The sequence below is a fragment of the Mus musculus genome, chromosome 7 (assembly GCF_000001635.26).
Source record: "Mus musculus strain C57BL/6J chromosome 7, GRCm38.p6 C57BL/6J".
Lineage (NCBI taxonomy): Eukaryota > Metazoa > Chordata > Mammalia > Rodentia > Muridae > Mus > Mus musculus.
In genome coordinates this window covers 65858929-65881413 of record NC_000073.6, presented here as the reverse complement: position 1 = coordinate 65881413, position 22485 = coordinate 65858929, and the positions used below count along the sequence as shown (strand labels likewise).

The window sequence follows — 22485 nt, the reverse complement described above, 5'->3', positions numbered from 1 at the left end:
GGGTGTCTGCGGCAGGCTTATCGCTCTCGCACAGGAAGTTCCTATAACTGTGCCATTGGGCTCATTTACATTTTCTGAGACTCTGCCAGCACAGAACTAGCAAGTGAGGGCCCCCAGGAGCCACGCTTGTCCCTTTGGGTGCCAAGGTGGCCTATACCCTATAGAATTAAATGTCCCAAAGTCAGATTCCATTGCTACTGCCTCAAATGACATCATTGGCTCTATTAAATCCCTAGAAGGCTTCTAATCTTCATCTGCAAACATAACTTCATGATTAGGACAGCACAGGCTTCCTCCTCAGGGGGCCCCATCCCAACACGCCCTAATTATCTTTTTCTCCTAACATCTTATTATGAAAATTGGCAAACAAAGAGCAAAGTTTTGAGAGATAACTGTGCATCGAACACCCCCACCCCCAACATCACATACACACACACACACACACACACACACACACACACACACTATTCCACCACTGAAGTGCCCTCAGGGTTCTCTCCCTGAATCCACCCCACCATTAGCACGTTAACCTAGGGTGCTCACTCTAGAGTAAACTGCCATTATCAGCACACTTCCCCCTTAAACACTTCCACATACACATCGTTATCAAGAGTTCAATATTTACTTAGGGCTTTTTCTTCTCATAGGCAAAATTCCCCTGTGAGGAATTGAGCAAATGTTCATTCATACTGTACTGGCCGAGATTTCATATATTCTGTACCTATGTTCTGCAAACTACCAAGAGTTTACTCCCACCAAGACATCACCTGGAGTATCTGTGAGCCTTCCCATCCACTCTGGCCCTAAGGCTGAGTCCCTCCACTCCACTCCATTAGTTTTGTCTATTCTAGAGCTTTCAACAAATGGGATCATCTAGTTGTGGTACAAGGCCTCTTTTGCTCGGTGTGATGTTTGTGAGGTCTTTCCGATTATGCATACCCATTGTCTGTTCCTTTTGTTTGTTTGTTTTTGTTTGTTTGGTTTTTGGTTTTTCAAGACAGGGTTTCTCTGTGTAGTCCTGGCTGTCCTGGAACTCACTTTGTAGACCAGGCTGGCCTCGAACTCAGAAATCCGCCTGCCTCTGCCTCCCAAGTGCTGGGATGAAAGGCGTGCGCCACCACTGCCCGGCTTTGTCTGTTCCTTTATACGGCTTGTTCTGTGTCCAATTTCTCTGTCTACTTGCCTATGGGTAGTGCCAGCACATTTACACCTGTGGTAAAAGTTAAATGGTCCAGGAAACCCCATAATCCTCTAGGGGAAGAGTAAAAAACAGTGCTCCAACATTCTGAGACCCTAGCATTGACACAGGCAGGTTGGCGAGCCTCTCTGACCAGCCCTACTTACTGGCCTGCTTTCTCTCAAGTGGGCAAAGCACAGCACTAGCTCCCCTGGTTGCTAGAAAGGCCTGGCCATGTCGTTCATATTGCTGACACAGCCTCTGTTGCTTCGAGAGGCTGACGAGGGAATTACACTGGGATCAAGGCTAACACACCTCCACAAAAGAGCTTAGGACCAAGATAGGGCATTTAAGATGGAAGAGGTAGGGTTTGGAGGGAGTATATTCTTGTTGGCTCTGTCCATTGTCCCTAACAACCCATGTAACATTAGTTTCATGCCCATGATGCACGCAGCAACATGGCCCAGCCTCAAGACTTGCAACCTAATTCATGCAGCCTGACAGCGTGATTCAAAAAAAAAAAAAAAAAAAAAAAAAAACAAGACAGCTGTGGGGGATGACGGCAGCAGCGGGCAGACAGGCAAGGATCCTCAGCCTTGGGGGAAAGGGGCGGGGGTTGAGGGGGGACCTCCCGAAGACAGCTCTAGCCACTGGAAATCTGCACGAAGTGGTCTGTGTTCATGATGGCCCTGAAGGATGCCGTGAGACTGTCTGGCATGGAAACGGGCCAGGGGCTGGCACAGTCATCGGCACAGCTCAAGTACAAAGGCACATGAATGGCTAACTTCAGGAAACCATTGCTGGAAAGTAAAACCGACTTTGAGTCATTGGCTTTAGGATGGGAAAGAGTATAGCTCTTCCCAGCTGAACTTCTGACACAAGGAGAAAGCAGAAAACACACCCAGGGCTTCTTGAGAAGGGTCCATGTTCAGGACTTAAGAACAACAGGACAGACAACAATGGTGTGGTTTTGTGACCCCTAGTTCCCAGCAGGAGCAACATCGTGACATCGGTTCAATCTACCCCAAGGACTCATCTGGATTTGAAGTTGACTTATCAGGAGACAGAGTCAGTTTGGTTTTCTGATGCTCTTGTCATTGACTAGCTATCAAAAAGTAGAGAGCTACATCCCTAAGAAAAGGCGGTGGGAGTAGGTGCTTAGAAAGTTATTGTGGCAATATTGTGTACAAGGACACAAGCCTTTGGAAAGAGTAAGCAGCCATCCCCCAAGCAGCTGGTGGTGTGGCTGAATGGCAGGGCACTGGCCTAGCTTGTATGAGGTCCTGGATTCCATTCACAGCACTGCCGAAGTAAAACAATTGTTTAAATGAGGGGATGAGGGGGTTTTGAACTGGCTGAGTCCTAGGACAGAATCTAGTTTAAGCCACTGAAATGAACCCAGCTTTCTTGTCTGGGCTAATAGTATCACATTCCTGCAGATGACACATTAGAGGCTGTACAGAAAGTGTGTTAACGAGCTCTTGACAGCAAAACAGAAATAGTTTCTTTTCTATTCCACAAAAACCGGGCTTTATCATGAGGAATATAAATTGAGGGTTTTGTTTAACTTTTAAAACTCAGCAGCATAAGACAGAGATGTGTGTGAGACCAAGCCCAGTGTCAGCTAAGAATGGATTTATTTTTCTGTCAAAAGCTGTTCTCAGACAGACACACCTAAATAAACTCCAACTGAGACTCAGGCAGGGATCCAAGGACGTGGGGTCTGACAGACAGAGAACCACAGGCTTCTTCTGTGACCCTCAGAGAGGACATGCATAGAGCTAAAACTGTCGCAGGAGAGAGACCGCTGGGATGCACAGCCTGCCTGCCTATCCCAGTCCATCTCTGTAGCTCAGAACCAGTCAGGGGCAGGCATCAGGCCAGGCTCGGATACACTGCACAACTTTACTGAATGAAAGAAAGCAGTAGCTGATAAAATACCCCTGCTGTCTAATGCCATCAGATGTGTGGCAGTCTCCACAGATCCATCCATCCATCATACATCTATCCTCCTCCTCCTCCTCTTCCTCCTCTTCCTCCTCCTCCTTCTTCTTCTTCTGCTTCTGCTTCTGCTTCTGCTTCTGCTTCTGCTTCTGCTTCTGCTTCTGCTTCTGCTTCTGCTTCTGCTTCTGCTTCTGCTTCTGCTTCCTGCTTCTGCTTCTGCTTCTTCTTCTTCTTCTTCTTCTTGTTCTCTCTCCCTCTCCCTTTCCCTCTCTCTCCCTCCCCCTCACCTCCCCCCCCTCTCTCTGAGACAGAGTCCTGACTAGCTGGCCTGGATTTCACTGGGTGGACCAAGCTGGCCTCAGACTCATAAGAGATCCATCTGCCTCTGCCTCTGAGTACTAGGATCAAAGTTTCACACTCCATACCCGCTGTCAGAACTTTTAAAAAATGTAATGTGTGTATGTGTGTGTATGTGTGTGTGTCTGTGTATCTGTGTGTGTATCTGTGTGCATGTGTGTGTATCTGTGTGTGTATCTGTGTGCATGTGTGTGTATCTGTGTGTGTGTCTGTGTGTGTATCTGTGTGCATGTGTGTGTGTGTGTGTACATACGTGTTCGAGCAAGCATTGGGGCTGAGCTCATAAAGGCCAAAAGAGGGTGTCAGATCCCTTAGAGCTGAAGTTACAGGTGTCTGGCTGGTGTACCCAGGTGCTGTGATCTGAACTCTAGTCTTCATAATTGCACAGCAAGTGCAAATTATTTTATTTTATTTTATTTTATATGCATGAGTGCTTTGCTTGCATATATGACTATGCATACCACTGGGTCCTTGGTGCCTGTCTGTAGAGACCAAAAGAGGGCACTGGATTCCAGGGCACTAGAGTTATAGATAATTGTGAGCTGCCATGTAGGTGCTAGGAATTAAACCCAATTTCTCTGGAAAAGCAGCCAGTGCTCTGAACTTCTGAGCCATCTCTCCAACCCCCACTAAACCCCTAATTCCCCTCCAGAACTTTCCTCTCTCCAACCTTGCTCTAACCTAGCTGATTTTTTTCCTCCTATGCGCCCCCGCCCCCCCCCCAGCCCATTCTCCACCTACTCTGCTCTGTGCTTGGGATGAGTGAGCCTTCTAGACAGCATCACCTGGACACTGGGAGGTATCACCGAGGAAGGCTCTGCTAATGGCATGCCCACCCCAGCCCTGCTTCACCCCTCTCTACCCTCACCCCTCCACTACTCCCTCTGGTTGCTCCCTATGGGCCTTTGCCTGGGGTTCCCTACTTTAAGGTGAGTTGCTTCCAAATGAGATGCTGAGTAAGATACTACAACCACTACAAACACTACAACCTCCTGCCCGTTCCTCTGTCCAAGAAAATATCAGAGGTTACTAGTCACAAAGCCTTCCCTGAACCCCCAGGGAACAAGTTCCTGCTCCCTGCTGTTGCCCAAAGCAGCAGCTGGCTGTTCCTCTTCAGTGGTTAAATTCCTGTTGGCTGTAGACAGGGATCTAGACCTGTTCATCACTAAAATACACAAAGGGCAGGCCCAAGGCCTTGCAAGCAAATAGCACTCCAGGTTCTACTTCAACACCGGACAGGGAAACAAACCCACTGAACTAGGTTCAAAGAAATTGCTGCAATGTTAAGAAAAGAAAACAAAACAAACAAATAGGGACGGGTTCTCAAAATACATAGAGTATACCTACAAATTATTCAGACATAACTGGGCAAAGGGTATAAATAAGCAATTCTGAGAAGAGTGAAATGACGATTAGGTATGTGAAGGGTTTTGGGCTTTAGCTGTAATGACAAAGGAAGCCAATAACCTTAACCTTGCACAGTAGAGTTGGGACAGACAGCAAAAAACCACCCTCACCCCAAAATGGTAACAAAGACCTCTTCACACTTCTGGAGAATGTCAACCATTATCCACCTACCTGGGGAACTACCCACTGCCCAACCCACTGTAACATGGATACAAACCATGACACATGCCCTCACTCTCTGGAGCCAGGCCACCTTTGTCCAAACCTCGGCTCTGGCATTTATTTACAAGCGGTGAAGCCATGAACCGAATGTAAGATGGGGGTAATGGCACCTGCCTCATAGGCTGTCTAAGAAGATAAGTGAATCGGTACAAGGAAAACCAGGTAGAAAATCATCTGTGGCATAGCCAGAACCAGACAGGTGTCTTGACTCTCATTGATTGTCACATTTGTCATCGCCGGGATGTATCCCATGAGAAAGTCTCATGCATGTACCCAGAGAGGAATGAATAAGAAGGATCAGGGTAGGATGGAGGTAAGGCAAACAAACACCCATAGGCAAACAGTGCAGCAAGATATATGTCACAGCTATACAGATAACATAAAGCTACTTATACTACCAAGAAAGCGGGCCGCTTTCTATGGACCAGCAAGGACAGACTTCCAGGGTGGTTAAGAAAGCTAGGTGTTAAAAAATGTTGAGCTGGGGGGCTGGAGAGATGGCTCAGCAGGTAAGAGCACTGACTGCTCTTCTGAAGGTCTTGAGTTCAAATCTCAGCAACCACATGGTAGCTTACAACCATCCATAATGAGATCTGATGCCCTCTTCTGGTGTGTCTAAAGATAGCTACAGTGTACTTACATGTAATAAATAAATCTTTTTTTAAAATAATGTTGCGCTGGATCCAAACCCGATGTTGTGTATGTGCACATGTCCATATTTGTCTTTTAAGGATATGAACAAAAACATGCAGACTGAGGTATGGGCAGTGGTGATATCAAGAGGTAGGGACAACTGGGATGAGTTCTGCAAGGACATTTGCGATTTTCTTTCTCTTTATACAAATGCACTGTTTGAACTCTATGGTGGGAACATCACTATAGAAGACATAACTAAGTTTTTTTCTGTGTTGGGGATTGAACCCAGGGCCTAATACATGGTAGGCACTGAGCTATTTCCAATTCCAGTTCCATGATTTTTCAAAATAAGTCTTCATATTCATTTCTTTTTATTTCATACATAATGGGTGTTTGGTCTGCATGTATGACAGGGTACAGCATGCATGCCTAGAACCTGCGAAGATCAGAATAGAGCATCAGACCTCCTGGCACTAGAGTTACAGATGGTTGTCACCTCCCATGTGGGAGCTGGGAATCAAACCTGAGTCCTCTGGAAGAGCCTCCAAGCACTTTTAACCACTGAGCCACATCTCTGGCTCCCAGTAATCTTTAAAAATAATAATGAAAAAAAATTCTCACAATATCCTCAGGGATTAAATTAAACAAGTATTTCTAAGCTCTACAAGGACAGAAAAGTAGGACAGGTCACTGTCACTAGAGATGTGAGCAGGTCAGTGGGGATGGGGAAGCCATGGAGTCACCTCCCCTCACGGCCCTGCCATTCCAAACCAAGCACATCCCGACACAAAGAATCCCTTGACCTAAATGTCATGGAAATACTACGCCAATTATCTGCCAGCCACACAATGGCATACCGCCATTAAAAATTACAACAGAGAATAGTTATTAACTTAGAGGGATAAGTTTTGAAACTACACAGTCTATTTGTGTAAGTCATTTGTGCATATATGAGTATGTATACACATATATTAGCACAAGTATGTGTGCACATGCACACACAGTTATAAAGATAATAAAAAGGGGGCCCAGGAAGATGGCTCAACAGTAAAGCAGTTGCTGTATAAATGTGGGGATGAGTTTGGTTGCTCAGAACCCGCCTAAGGCTGGACACGGTAGCACACATCTTAGTATCAGCACTGCTACAGAGAGATGGGGGTTGGAGATAGGACAATTCTGAATGTTCACTAGCCAGCTATTCTGGCATTCATAATGGAGAACAGGAGATCCAGCCTCAAACACGGTGGAAGTGGAAAACCCGGCAGCTGAGGTTGACCTCTGACCTCACATGCCCCACGGCACGCACATCCGTATCCACACACATACCACACGCAAAAATTAAAGAAGGCAAAAGAATTTGGTCCAACTATGAACTGTCATCATCTCTGGAGAGTAGAAATCTGGATGCTTACTGTAGTTTTCTAGGTTCAATCGTTTCCTGTATTTAAATGTTTATTTTATGGACTGCATTGGATTTCTGCAACAGATCAGGACTACAAACAAGGCTTTGTAAGGTGTGTCACCCTCAGAGTAGCCCTGGAAGGCTTATCTTCACCTCTCACTAGGTTCTACTTTCTGACTCTGATACATAGTGCCATCTTGGTGGGAATACAGTGGGATAAGCTAGGCTGCAGAGGGTATACACTGTTAGAAAAGGTATACACTAGGCTGGGGAGGGTATACACTAGGCTAGAAAGGGTATACACTAGGTTAGAAAGGATATACGTTACTAGGCTGAGGAGGATATACAATAGGCTGGAGAGGGTGTATACTAGTCTGGGGAGGGTATACAATAGGCTGAGAAGGATATACATTAGGCTGGAGAGAGCCTACAAGAAACCTTCTCTGCCCTTGAAATCCTTGAATCCAAGGTAAAAACTGCGGTTCAGGGGCTGGGGTGTGGCTCAGTGGTAGAGTGCTTGCTTAGCATGTGTAAGGCCCAGGGGTTTGATCCTAGGCAGTGCTGGTCTGCCTTCATTCCTGCATAGATAAGCCTTTGATGCAAGCTCTAGGCCAGAGGCCTGATAAGAAGGGAGGATCCCAAGTACAAGGCACCCTCACTTAGCAGGGCCACAAAGGCACCTTCCCAGGGCACCGCCCTTCCTCCCGAACTCTCCTGCCTGGACTGCAACCCTCTGCTCTCAGCTGGTTGGAAAACTTGACTCAAGCCCCCACTGGCTCATATATTCTCTTTGTACCTTTCCTAACAAGGCTGGCACTGCCAGGGTAGGGCCTACACATCAGGCTGCCAAGCTGTTGAGCTGGCAGGCACCAAGATGTAGTTACTTACTCAACCTCTCCGGAGGTCAATTGGCTCATCTGTCTAGTGAAGCCAACGCCAGGAATCTAGGACCAGCTAAACGCTGGATGTCATGGACAGTCATGGTGGGAGTGGCATCCACTGACTAAGTTGCCATACAATTAAAAACAGTCACACCTGAGACACAGAGAGATCAGGATCCAAACTGTCTCTTCAAAGTCTAAGACTTTCACTAAAGTCTTAAAGACTCTCACTGAGGCTTAGAGCAGGCCAAACTCTTTCTCTGCCATCCTTCCTGCCTTCCGTTACTCCTTCTACCTCCACTCGCTGCATTCTTTCGGTTCTTTGTCCACTTAGGAGCAAAGGGTTCACGCTTACTTTTTTTTTTTTTGGGGGGGGGGTTCGAGACAGGGTTTCTCTGTGTAGCCCTGGCTGTCCTGGAACTCACTTTGTAGACCAGGCTGGCCTTGAACTCAGAAATCCACCTGCCTCTGCCTCCCGAGTGCTGGGATTAAAGGCGTGCACCACCACGCCCGGCTGGGTTCACACTTACTTTAAGACGTGGGCTCTGGATACTACCAGATATATCAGCTCTGTCCTTTGGCTTTGATTTTTAAGTTCGTGCAGGTAACCCTGAACTTGTGGCGCAAGACCCAGTCCTGGAGAACAAGAAGCCACCCAACCAAGGTACCAAGAGATGTCACTGGGTAGCAACCTGTACACATCCTTGACACTTACAAACCTGGAAGTCACTAGAAGCTGTGACAATAAAGTTGGCATTTTCCCTCACTCACACCCTTGGGATCATTAACCCGGTGAGTAGAATCAAGAAACCACCGATCCTGGAATTGTTTCATGTTTACTGAGCCTTCCTTCTATGTGCCAGGAAGCAGGCTAAGTCCTGAGGAGGCATAGGCATGATTAAGATACTACTACACCATGCTGTCATCCAGGGAGAAGATGGACTTCATGGAGTTCTGGGTGGACAGTGCTCAACCCTGATGGCAGTAGACCGGTTGATGAAGCTCTCTGGGTAGATCACATAGAGAGAGATTGTGAACAATAACAAACAGCAGAGGTACAGAAAGAACTAGGGTAACACTTCCAGAACATCAGAGTTATGGCACCGCTGGAGCGAGGAGCTAGGCTCGGGGATACGCAGGAGGCAGATGGGGCCCCACACTGGGCTGTGTGCCACACTACATGCGAGCCTCTGATGCTTTGAAAATGGGGAAGGGAGAATGTGAGGCTTGTGGCTCTAAAGAACCTTCTGGTTGTTGGTGGAGGGGAAGGCTGAGAAGGGAGTCAGGGAGGGCAACCAGGCAGATATGGATGTCAGCAGAGCTTAAGCATGGGGCTGGCCTGAGCTGTGGCTCCTGGCTTGGGGGAAGGGTTTAAGGGAGAGGCAACTGGAGGCAGGCTGGCAGGGATTGTCCCTAGTGGCTGCCAACACTGGGGAAGAGAAAAACCCAAGGAGATACCCTGGTTTCTGCCCCGATGGATGGGGAAAGAAACAAGGTGGACAAAGAAGCTTGGGATGTAGGGAACCCCAGGGAGCTCTGGAAAGGGCCCTGAATTACACAGTAGTGCCCTAAACACACACACACACACACACACACACACACACACACACACTGCTGGTAACCTCACCACGACGATGACTGGAAACCAACCGGGGAAAGTTTGGAAATGCAGGTTCCTTCAGAAACACAGGGGATTTGTTTATCCTGTGGCAGGGGTGGCCTGGCTAGCTATTGAGAAGTTGGCCCTAGTGGACAAGGGTTCTGTGACTGCTGCTGATGGCCAGTGGCAGAAATTTAAGAGTCCCCATGAGGGTCCAAGACTGACAGTGATGGTCCCTTCCTGGCCCAGTTCAGGAGGGGACATGTGTAGCACACCACGGCAGGGCAGCAAATCTGGCTGGACCTCAGCGCACTGCAGGGCCCTGCGGGGTGCGGCTTGTTTGTGCCCAAGCGGCCAAAGGGGAGACAATGAGACTATTTCTTCCCCTCTGCGGTGCCACCATCTCGACACTGGGGGCATTGATGGACTGGTTACTATGGGAACCCAAGGCTGCTGATCCCATCCCACGGAGTGTGAGGCTCCCAACAGCTGATGGCTATTCATCCTGGTTCCCTGCAGGACCAGACAGAGGCCTTGCACCCGTCACTGTCTTCAGAATCCTCAAAGCAGAGGCACTAGTACACCAGGAAGATGCAGGATTCCATGGAATGACGAGATGGGAGGGAGGCATGGCAGGACCCCAGGCACTGCCAGGGCACACAGGGCTCTCAGCTCAGTGTGGAGCTGACCTGACCCAGAAGCAAAGGGCACTGCCACAGGAGGATGTCCTCATGCATATGCACACAGGGCTTAGTGAATTTGAAAAACAAGGGATTAAAATTTAAAAAGCAGTGGGGAGAGATGTTCAATAACATAAGGGCTAGGGCCTGACCTCCTCCAGCCTGGAAGGCTCACAACCTGTACAAGAACTCGCTTAAATGAGCACACATCCATTCTCTGCCCGGGTGAGGCTTCTCAGCCATAGATTCCAAACTGACCTCGGAGGAAAAACAGCCAGGGGACCCACTCCAGACTGACCAGAGAACCCGGAGTCTAAGTGGCAGACAAGCCAGCAGGCCATAAATATCAGAGACGATGACAGTGACAAGGAGTCCAGGAGACAGATATGTTCTCTGGGCTGGGGCACTCAAGGGAGGGCTGCTGACAGCGGAGCCAAGCTGAGAAAGATGAGGGATGGCCAGGATAAGATGAGGTCCACTCTAGGCTGACCAGGGTAATATAAGGAAGCCCGGGGGAAGCATGAGAATGAAGAAAGAGGTTTGGAGGTGTACAGCTGCAACTGGGGTGCAAGGTGATGGGGGGCAGAGACACTGCAGTAGCCTGGTGGCAGGCAAGGGACCTGGGGGGACCTGGCCTGTGCTGCACAGTGGCAGGAGGAACAGGGGAACCTCAGAGCCAGTCAGTTGGCGATGATATGGGGCTGGTTAGAGAACTGCTATAAACAACTGGAGCCAGAGGCAGCTCCCAGGCTTCTAGTTCAGGCACCGGAGTGGGTGGTTCCTGTATGAAACGGGCACACAAGAGGGTGAGTTTTACAGCTAAGTGTGTCCAGGTGATAACGTACAGTTAGTGTCTAGGTGTAGCACCTTAGGGCTGGAGGGGCTAAGTTTAGCTTTTTAAAAAATACATAGAGAGAGATGTTCGTCTCAATGCTATGGAGGAGCCCACTGTCCTAGAGAGGACAACATGCCACAAAGCACAGTGTGTATGTGGTAAGGGAGAGCCAGGTGTGGCTTCATTAGCCAATCAATTGTTTATTTCATCAGGAACAGGAAGGCTTTCAGTGAGAGGGTGACTTGCCCTTGACAGAGAAGCAGGGACAGGGTCACCTGCCAAAGGTGACGAAAGTGGAAAGTCAGCCACTGAGCATGGGTTTGGTCCTGGGTCTGTCAATCAAGGGTTTGTCAGACTCTAATTGAACCAAATACCTCAAGGCCAGCAAGTGACATCTCCTTACCGAGAGCTGGCGTGAGGTCCCCTAAAGTTATGTCCCACAGGCACCCACACAAGAAACATCAGCCAGCGTGAGGACATGCCAGGGCTTCTCCTTACCCAAGGGCACAGCACTGACAGCCAGAAGGAAGACAGGCAGTGGGAACAGACGCACGGAAGTTCTTCTGTGTGCGGGTTCTGGGAGGACTTGGGCTAGGCTGAGGGCTCAAAAATTAGTTTAAACAAAAAAGTCTGTGCAGAGGCTCCAAGGCCCAAACAAGCTTCCCAGGACAGCAGGGGATTGCTAGACATTGAAAAAGAGTCTCTGACCAGCCGCTGTGTGGCCCGCTATGGCCACCCAACATGCAAGGCACACTGAGGTCTCAGTGTCTGCAGGCTCCCTTGTCCCGGGTCTACTGCTGTGTTTCTGATGTGCTCCCGACGCCTGTCCGGGAAACACTTGAACAGTTCCAGAGGGCTGGTCAGCTGGCTAACCGTTCAGGCCTCGTTCCATGTCTGCCTTTGGACACGGCCTGCCTTTGGACACGGCCATTCGAGGTCTTCCCGTTCCACACGCTCTAGCCAGATCAGCTCTGGCCACTGCTCTCCACCTCAGTCCCAGTGAGTCAGAAGGGCAAGCTAGTCATTCAACACCCTGTCCACTTTGACTGTCTGAGTACAGGTGCCCACCGAGACGGTTCGACACAAGACTCAAAATGCCAATCTTGTCTGTGTCCCCAGTGCACATCCAGGACCTCTCCCCGGCCAGCTGTGCATAACAGCAAGACAGCCTCTGACCAAAAAAAGGAGTCCTTAAGAACTATGTCACAAATGATTGGCACTTTGGATTTCCCTTGTCCCCATCGGGCCCTGGTGCCTCAGCTGGAACGAGTTCTAGCTCACTATTCTAACACCTGGTTAAGACCTCAGCTGGTGCTGGGAAGTGGTGGGGCACACCTTTAATTACAGCACTTGAGAGGCAGAGGCAAACGGAGTTTTGAGTTTGAGGTCAGCCTGGTCTACAGAGTGAGTTCCAGGACAGCCAAGGCTATACAGAGAAACCCTGTCTCGAAAACAAAACAAAACAAAACAAACAACAACAAAAAAAAAAACCAGAAGAAAAGAAAAGAAAAAGAAAGAAAGAAAGAAAGAAAGACAGACAGACAGACAGACAGACCTCAGCTGGCTCTTCTTGTGAGAACAAGCTGTCCACAGCGCAACCGTTTCCCTCTGTTAACAAATGGATTCCACAGGCTCACCTGAAATTCTAGGCCAGGGATGGCCTGCTCGACAGCTATTTTAAGGACGACTATTTAGGGCAAGTTCAAAATCATTTAAGGCTCTTAGATCTTTTAGGGCCCTGGCAGCCAGCCTGCTCTTTTATGTGCAAACTTAGAACTAACAAATTAGCTCAATACCCCAGGCAAAGCAAAAACACGAGGGAAGTACAGTGTCAGAGTGCCACCTTCCAGATAAACATCACTTCCAAGAGCTGCAGGTGCCTAGCTGCAGATCAGAGTGCGCGCAGGATTGTGTTTCGTGCAGCCCATAAACAACTTGCCTTGTCTGGGAATCATCAGTATCAAAGGTAACCGAGTACATGTGCTGGAATGAGGGACCTTCTGCCAAGAGAGAGAACGAGGAAGAGAGGAGTGTGTTAAAGGGGACTGGCAATGGCAGGTGGGGTCAGAGTGCTCGGTGCTTGGTGCCCCTCTGTCCAAACAGCCTGTGATCTATGGCCAGGCCTTCTGTTCACTATTTCCTTAACTAGTGGATGATCCCTTCTGGGTAGTTTTAAAGTGGGGGTTGCTTCTTCTTCTTCTTCTTCTTCTTCTTCTTCTTCTTCTTCTAAGATTTTACTTATTTATTTATTTATTTTATGTACGTGAGTACACTGTAGCTGTTCAGATGGTTGTGAGCCTTCATATGGTTGTGGGGAATTGAATTTTTAGGACCTCTGCTCGCTCCTGTCAGATTTGTTATTATACACAAGTACACTGTAGCTTCAGATGCACCAGAAGAGGGCATCGGATCTCATTACGGGTGGTTGTGAGCTACCATGTGGTTGCTGGGATTGGAACTCAGGACCTTTGGAAGAGCAGTCAGTACTCTTACCAAGCCGGGGCTTCTTAACCCAGGCCCAACAGCACTTTGGGTGCCCATAGATGTGTTCCAGGAAATCCAAGAACACTGTGGCAATTAGGTTTTTTCACCCTTTGATATTTTAAATGTAGATGTATATGTGAGCATGGATACATGTATGTGTGCATGCTACAGGCACACATGCAGAATCATATGTAATGTATTCTAACTTGAAGGAAAATGTGAAAAGGCTGAATATAATTCATACAGAAGCCAGATACACTTCTTTTAGTGCAGTTGTTCTTCATTACCCACAGGAGAAGGTTCTAGAATCACCACAGATATCACAAACGGGCCTTTGATAGGGTATTTGTAAAGAACATCTTCCCTCATACTTTAGGTCATCACGAGATTACTTGTGACACCTAATCCCATGTGGGCCTGCACGTGGAGTTGCTGCATATTGCTTAGGAAAGAACAAACACAGTTTAACCCAGGAGAGTCACGGAGGCCATATCTAAGGTGGCTGGAGAGATCCCTCGGTAATGAAGAGTTCTGCTTGCTTTATCAAAGGACCAGGGTTCAGGCCCCAGCACCCACAAGGTGGCTCAAAACACCTGTAACTCCAGTTCCGGGGAGCCCGACACCCTCCTTATGACCTCCACGGGCATCATGCACACATGTGTTGCACATACATGCATGCAGGAGAAACACAAGCATAAAGCAAAACAATAAATCTTGAAAAATTAGGAAAAAAAATTAAGGAAGCTGTAAGTCTACCCCTTCCTAGGAGCTACTATAAACTAAAATTTGAAGGAGATCCTCGCAGCCTAGGCTTCTAAATTTTTGCTGTACATATGCTCATCCATCAATAATATGCTATGCTTTGTTTTTCAAAGCTCACATGAATATTGTGCCTCTGAAGCTGCTTACTGAACTTTGCACGTATGTCTCTTCTTCATGTCTGTAACCACTGTCTAGTATGTCGTGGTGTGTGCCTCCTGGTTCACCTTTTCAGTCTTCCTCTGGTGGCTGCTTAGGCTGCTTCTCCTTTCATTTATGCAGGAAGTCTCAGTGGGCAATCTCCTCTGAGCCTCCTTGTTCATACAACAAGTTGCTCGGGTTACAAGCCTTGCGATACAGTAGCTGGTGCAGCATGTCTCGCCATAGCACCAAAATGTTCTGTAAAGTAGGTGCCAAGTTCAACCAGTAGCAACAAGAGGTCTCCGGGCTCCACATCCCTGCCAACACTTGATACTGACACTGTCTGGGGTTTGCCAATCAGATAGGTGTGAAATGGTACCTCGATGTTGCCTTAGGGCAGCTCCCAGCCAGGCTAAGCATCTTCTCTTTATTGGCCATTCCATGTCCTCTGTTCACACACGTTTCTCCTTTCCTGTGGAGCATTTATCTGTTTTCTCATTAATTTGTTTACTTTTTCTGCTATCTTCTCTAACTACTTTTCCTAATCTACTGCTTTCCTAATACTCTCGAAGGACTGCCCTTCGTACAGAATCTTTCTTTTGCACCAGTGTGTTATTTATGAGCCCTAGTATTTACTCAAATTTTTAACTAAATATAAAAAACAGTAACACTAAGAGAAACCTCAGACCACCAGAATGAGAAGCAAAGCCTACAGGCAGGCATATCTTAAGAGCCGGATGGCTGGAGCGGAGGCTAGCGGCTGCTTCTTTGGATTTCTAGACTAAGAACTTTAAAATAGTTACTACTGTCCCATTTTTAAATCCCAAATTCAAATCTATTTTGTTTTAAGACATCCCCTCCTTTCCTGGCACCATAAGAGTAGGCCATTATACTTTTCTAAGAGTCTTATATGCGCTCAGATCTTTAATCCTGTCTAGAATTTAACATATGTATAGTGTGGGCTAAGAGTCTAATTGTTTCTCCATGTGGACAGTCAGTTCTTCCAGAACCACTTATTAACTAAATGGCCCATCTTTCCTCATCCATCTGCAGCTCCTCGATTGGCACGCACAGGCTCCCACGCACCCTTGGCTTGGAGTCCACTCCACGGATGGGTGGAACCATCCCTGAACCAGTGCCAGCCTGCTGTGATCCCAACACCCCTCTGGCTCTTCTTTCCCAGACTTCTCTGCGGGATTCTTGGACCTCACTATACCCTACGAACTCTATAGCTCATTTGTGGAGTCCACATATAGTTCAATCCCATGGGGATTTATGAGATTACAGTGGATTAATGGATTCACTGGCGGGGAGGGGGGGCAAATAGTTTTACAGGGGCTCTGGTCCAGTGGTACAGCATCAGCACCATCCGTTCCTTGGCTCCCCCAAATGAAAACATTTTTCCACTTTTCCATCCATTCTCCCCTTTAAATGACTCATCCCTAAGTACCTTACAGCTTTGATGCTGACATGGACTACAGTCACCCTTGTCTTCTATCTGCTGAGCACACACAGGTGGTAAGTTCTCCAGCAGCCCGCTCAACTCTCTTCTCATGAATTCTCACGACTAATCTCTGGGTTCCCTTCCTCTATCCCTATAGTTGTGGTTACTGCCAACGGCAGTATTTTACCCTTCCAAATTTTTACTTTTTAAAACCATTGGTTCATTTATTTACTTTGTGTGTGTTCAGATGTGCGCACACAAGTGTATGCCACAGCATACACGTGGAAATCAGAGGACAACTTTGGGAACTGGTCCTCTCCTTCCATCACGTGGGTCCCACGGATCAAGTTCAGGTCCTGAGACTTGAGAGTAACTTCCTTTACTCGCTGAGCCATCTCACTGGCCCATGACTTTTATTTCTCGCTAAAAAGCAAACTTGTTGCTTTATCTGGAATGATGCCTGGGAGAGGGAAATGGCGCCTAGCCTGTCTTTATTAGATGCATATTGTCTAATGGAAAAGGACAGAGCCTGCATCAAACTGAAAGAGACCCAGAATTTGAAAAAGGTCAATAATGGCTGCCCTGAGTTACCTGTGGATCATGTTAAATAAATAAATCAAGTCAGGTTATCAGTTGTATAAAAATAAAACAGTCAAGCAAGAATGTCACAGCACAGCCAGAAAGACGGACAAGAAAACCAAGCCTGTGACTCAGGCAGGTACAGAACAGAGCTCTAATTGCCCATTAAGGGTTTAGAAGAAACAGTCACACAAAGGCGGTCTCGGAGCAAGAGACAAAGCAGTTATCATAATGGCAGGGGTGACACACAGTTACCGTGTGAACACAAACAGCTCCCTCCCTTAACTCCCCCCACCCACCCCATTTACTCATCTATAAAGCAAAACTAAAAACGTCTACATCTTATTTATGAGTCACAAATTCTCCTGCTTGAAAATGGCAATAAGGTTTTTAAAGAGTTCTTGCCGAGTAGGTAGAGGCTGGAGAGCTCCAGGCCTTTTCCACATTAGCCGCACTTAAAGGCAGGGAAGGAAAAGCTGATTTGGGAATAAAGTGTGCTTGGAGACAGCTCTACCCCCAAACCAGTCATCTTGCAGCTCGGAAACGTCCCCCTCGCATACCTCCCAGCACAAGGCCTACCAAGCTGAGTGACAGGCTGTGTGGAGTCTGGCTGCACTGTTCAGAGAGACCTTTGGGGCCACCCAAGAACGTCACAACAAGCCTAAAAAACCTTGCCCACAGGCAAAATCGGGAGCACAGACCTTGCTGGTGAACAGCTCAGTGAACTAGAGTAGATTCAAAGGCTAGCACATCCAGGAGGTGAGCAAGGTTATTCCAAGAATGTCAAAGGGAGAGCTAACTACGCCTCTCTGCCCCTTGCACGGTGGAGCAGAGTTCTTCACCTCCTCTCTCCTCGCTTAATTACAGGGACCCAAATCCCAGGCACTTTGTAATTTACCACCCAGTTTAAGAATCACTTTTAGTTGAGACAAATTGCTGGGCCGCCTGGACAGAGCCAGGAAGAGTAGCAGGAGCTGGGAGTGCTAATCAAACAGGAGAGCTTTCTTCTGCCCAGACAATCAGCCCTGCAGCTTTGACAGCTACAGAGAGCAACGAAGCCAGGGCCACCAAAAGGCAAAATCTTAGCTCTTTGGATGTTTGAAGACACAAAAGCGGATTCTTTCCTTTTGGAGAAACTCTGACCTGGAACTTCACAGAGCAGAATTTCCCCTTCCAGGAGGCCTTCCGATTCACGTCAAGTGCAGAAGCACACGTTTACTGGCTTCTGTCACAGATAATGATGAAACTAAATCTGTCTGCTATTTAACACTGTCTGCTACTGCAGTTTGAGTTACAAGGCCACCCTCCCTTCATTTCACTTGATTCTCCAGAGTGTGTAGTTTATGGATCTGTTAAGGTGCTGAGAGCTCTCCTGGTGGGACTGCACATTTTGAACCTGCTGAGGTCCCTCCACGGACCATAAACCGGAATCAACCTGCCCCCATTGCCCCTCTGCGGGGCTGCAATATGGAAAGGCACCCTGCATTGGCAGTCCTTGGGAGCTGCGCGGACCTAGTGCCCTATCTCGGCTTCTCTTGGTATAAATGACAGCCAGCTTATACCACCAGGGGTGAGAGAATGGGCATCCCATGAGTAGTGCCTTGCTTCTGAACACTCCCGGCTCATCTCAACAACCTCAGGCAGTACAAAGTCGCCACCCTTACGGATGAGCAAGTCAAGAAATGACATGTCCAAGGTCATGCAGCTAGTGGGCAGACAGCTGCCTTTCCAGCTGCATCCAGAGCCCAAAGCAAAGCAATCCATGTCTTTGCCTAGAGAGGTTTCAAGTGCAGAGTTCAGCCTACAACCAACCTGCAGCTTCTGGGTCCTGCTTGCACCCTGACCCAAACCTGACTTCTGGACACAGGCACCAGCGCACCACACAGAGGGAAAGCCAGTCCCTGAGTTGCCCGGGTCATGCTCACATCGCCCAACCAGCGCCTGACTGCCTTGGCGCACGAACGGGAGCCCAGAGCTCCGGGCGACCCGTCGAGGGCAGAGTGGCCCGAGACGGAGCTAAGGCTCGAAGGCCACAGGGAAATAGGTACACGATGATGATGGCGCGGGTGGGCAGAGCGCAGCGACCCCTTAGGCGCCCACTCGAACGCGGCTGGGCAGGTGTAGGCGCCCGACCTGGGCTTCCGAGGCCACACACTTCCGAGTGCGAATGCTCGGCGACATCGCCTGGGGACCCACGGCCTCGGGCCCTCCCGCGTGACCGTCCACGCAGCCTACCACGTCCTTCCCGCCGAGTGTCCCACGGCTCTCCCAGAGAGTCCCCGCAAGAAGCCCCCGCCGTCCCCAGCGATACGGGTCGCCTTCCCACGCGGCGCCGCTGGCCGCGGGCTTGGCAAGGCGCCCCCTCGCGCGTGGCCGCCGGCGGCCGGGAAAGTTTGGGGCGCGCGGGGCCGGCCGTACTCACCTGGCCCAAGTTGAGGTAGCCGTGCGCCGCAGCCACGCGGTCCGCCGCGCCGGGGCCGCCCAGCACTTGCACTGCCCAGTGGTTGGTGTAGACGGGGCGCGGCGGCGGCAGCGCGGAGCAGGCGGCGGGCAGCGCGAGCAGAAGCAGCCAACGCCAGGGGCGCAGCGCGAGCGGCGGGAGTCCGTGCCGGCCGGCGGCCCCTGCGCCCCGCGCGACATCGGCGGCCCGGGGCGGCGGCCGGGGCCCGGGCGCTGGCGGCGCGCGCGGAGGCATGGCAGCGGCAGGCTCGCGCGGCGCCCGAGCGGCGAGTGCGCCGGGGGGTGGGGAGCCGCCTTTTAAAGCCGCTCCGCGCCGGGGAAGCGCCGCCGCCGCGGGCGGGAGCCGGGGAGGAGGAGGCCGCCGCGGCGCGTTCCCGCCCGCGCGGCCCGGTGGCGCCCCTGGGCCCGCGCTCGTGCGGCAGTCTCCCGGCCCGCCAGCAGCCGGGGGCCGGCGCAGGGGAGGCTCGAGACTTCGGGTCTCTCGGAACACGGCGCTGCCCGGAGTGGCAGCCTGGGCTCCGCGCGTTCTGCTAGAAGCCGGGAGGGCTCTGGGCATCCCACGTGAGTTCCCCATATCCCGGAGGAGTTGACTTAGAGCGGCACCTTCCTACCGGTTGCGCCCCTGGAGGCTGAACTCACCTGCTGGGGTCCCCAAGGCTAGGCAGCCTTGCTCAACTTAGCTGTGGCAGTGAACATGCAAATGTGCAGGATCTTCAGGGGAAAACGATGCCAGGAAAACACTGGGGTGTCCCAGGATCTGGCCCAACCTCAAGACCACATTGCATGGGCAAAGGGCATGTGGCAAACTTAGCTGGAGTCTATGAGAGTATTGAGGACACAGCGTCCATACAGGGCTGAGGCTTTGCTAGGAAGGTTGTACAGGTGAACTCCTTAGCTGACCACTTAGCATCTGTATGATGTTGGGCCCCTTTCTGTTCTTGCTGGGCTTGTAAGATGCGGATAACAATAGCATCTATCCATCCATCGGGCTGTTTTGAGGATGTCAGCTCTTCCTTTGCAATCAGCTGACAGTAATGTTTGTTTTGATGAGCCCAGGGCCTGCCACGTGCTTGGTATTCAGTAGATGGTGTACACTCTTAAAAGTACCCACTGAGCTAGGACCAGTCAGTGTGAATGTAAGTTGACTCATCCTCACCCCTCCCTCCAGGAACAGCCTGGAGAAACCGGGGACTCGTTCATACTGTGAAGATGCAATGAGAGGCTGGGATGGCTGCAAGCCTCGGACGGCCCATTGGTCCCAACTGGCCTCATACAGAAAGCAAACCTTCAGCCTGATTAATACAAGAGGGGGACCAGGAAACCGAAGACAGCAAAACAAGGCAGAGAAGGCCTTGAGTCACAAAAGAAGCTACCTCACCAACGCTCAGGTTCCAAGAGCACCTGGCTCCCAGACTGGTACTGTATGGAATTCACTTGCCTGAGTCTATAGCCAGGCAGATCAGACAGACAGACATGCTAGGGGATACAGGAGAGAGAGAGAGAGACAGAGAGACAGAGAGACAGAGAGAGAGAGACAGAGAGAGAGACAGAGGGCCAACTGAAGTCTTTTCCAACATCCCTCTCAGGAGTCCTTGGGTTTTTTTTTTTTTTTACCTCAGATGATCCATCCTTTCTATAAGCATGAGTCACCTTAATGAAGGTAGAAGGAGAGGACAGTTGGTGGGGGGCCCAACCAGGACATGCCAAATTCATGCCAACAGAGCTCCTACCACAAATACCTTTTGTGTGCCTCTGTTGTCCCTGGCCAAGGGGAGTCAGCTCTCTGGGCAGTAACTCAAGATCCCCTCTTTGTTGCAGAAGTTGACGCCCTGGGACAAGGCCTGGTTCCCCCTGCCTGACAGAAAGATCTAAGGTCATCATACAAAGTGGCCAGCCCTAGAGAACACTACACTTATGTTGGGCAAAGACAGCATCCAGACCCTTCAGCCTGCCTCTGTTCAGTCAAGCAGAGAAGCTGATGGACAGAGGAGAGTGGAGGCAGGGGATTCAGTCTGTTCTGTTCCTTTCCAGCAGTCCACATGGACAATCTGAGTCCCCTTTCTGGCCTTCGTGGGCCAACCTGTCTTTGACTCATCCCAGATCCTGTGCTATGCTTCAAGAGCATGACCTGCGTGAAGACCCTGCGGTGCACATACTCTAGATGATGTGGAGCACTTCGTATTCCCAAGAGGGTACCCCTGTTACAGCAGTTATCCAGACAGGCCGATATGTGGGTTTTCTGTAATAATTTGGTAGATGAAGGGAATCAGTCTACTGAACTATTTAGAGGAGGCTAAAACACATCTGAATTTTGTATTTGGAGGGGGTCAGGGTATATTTTGTTAACAAGGCTGATCCACTGGGACTAAACCTCCTGCTTGTTGTAGACGTACCTGGGCCACAGAACGGCTGTAGGAAGACCAGCTTGCCAAAATGAACATCCTAAATCAAATTGCTGCCTGTGAGTTTCCAATTGATTTACACGGTGACAGGATTAACTCAATCACAAAAGTCCCAGCCCTCTGAGTTGAGATAGGATCTGTAATAAAACTTGCCTCGTCTTCCTGCAGAGAGGGGATTTCATTACTCACTCATCCCCACTCTCCAGATGTCCAGATGGCCCTGAGGTGCACACAGCTCCCAGGCTGGGAGTGAGTGTGTGTATGGGGGGTGGGGGGTGGGGCGGGGCGTGTGGGGGGGTGCTTCTTCTCTAGATTGACGTCGGCCAGGCTGGGCAGGGACAGGACAGGGACTGGAAAGGTGATTGGAGGTGGCCTTGTCTCAGAAGTTAGAAAATATCATCCAGAGATGATTTTAATGACATCTTCCCAAACAGAAGAAAAGATGTTAAGGAGTGTTAAGATGTGTTAATGGAATTGTATTCTTATGCCTACCCCTGGTCCCTGTACAGCAAGAGCAGGGCTGCCTAGTTGGGCTACAGTGTGCCCCTAATTCAAGGCTTCTGTTGCAGTTATTCATGTGCTTGTCTCATGTGGTCCTCAAAAACAGGACATGTGCCTGTCCATTGTCATATCTCCTATCATGACAATAGCATACCCTTAATGTTATGTACTCTAAATATGTATTTCTTGAAAAATTTTTCACCTCTGTAAAAGAAATTATAAAAACTTGAACTCGGTGATGATTTATATATCATATATATTGAATTATGTTCTACATGCATGTGGGTGTCTACTGCACAGGCTCTTGGGACTCACAATTATCTTCATTTAAGTGATAGAAACTTGACTGCAGAGTTGTACCTTTGTGAGTATGTAGGCTCTACAGGACAGAATGCTAGCTCTGTGTCGCACGGGCAGAGCCTTCAGGGGACTAGAGAAGACTGAGCACTTGGCCCACAGGTTGGAGCATCCATTTGTGTGTGATCTCAGACAAGTTGCTTCGGTTTCCTCTGCTGTAAGTGGCAGTGACACTGTTGTCCCTGTGGAGGGCGCAGGGCATGGAGGTTGGCATTGC

General features: G+C 49.5%; 1 protein-coding gene and 1 long non-coding RNA gene across 3 annotated transcripts in view; one reads left to right on the top strand and one right to left on the bottom strand.

Moving 5' to 3' along the window:
- The window catches only part of Pcsk6 (proprotein convertase subtilisin/kexin type 6), a 188251-nt gene extending 168973 nt beyond the window's left edge, over positions 1-19278 (bottom strand). For both annotated transcript variants that reach the window (NM_011048.1, NM_001291184.1), the window contains exon 1: positions 18971-19278. In NM_011048.1, the coding sequence (NP_035178.1) occupies positions 18971-19243 (273 nt within the window). In that variant the 5' untranslated portion in view covers positions 19244-19278. The remainder of the gene's footprint in view (positions 1-18970) is intronic.
- A 93-nt stretch (positions 19279-19371) lies between these two features.
- On the top strand, positions 19372-22147 carry Gm20684 (predicted gene 20684). The gene is made up of 3 exons (NR_169041.1): positions 19372-19569; positions 20177-20424; positions 21040-22147. It is a non-coding gene; the product is annotated as a predicted gene 20684 (long non-coding RNA).
- The last annotated feature ends 338 nt before the right edge of the window (positions 22148-22485 follow it).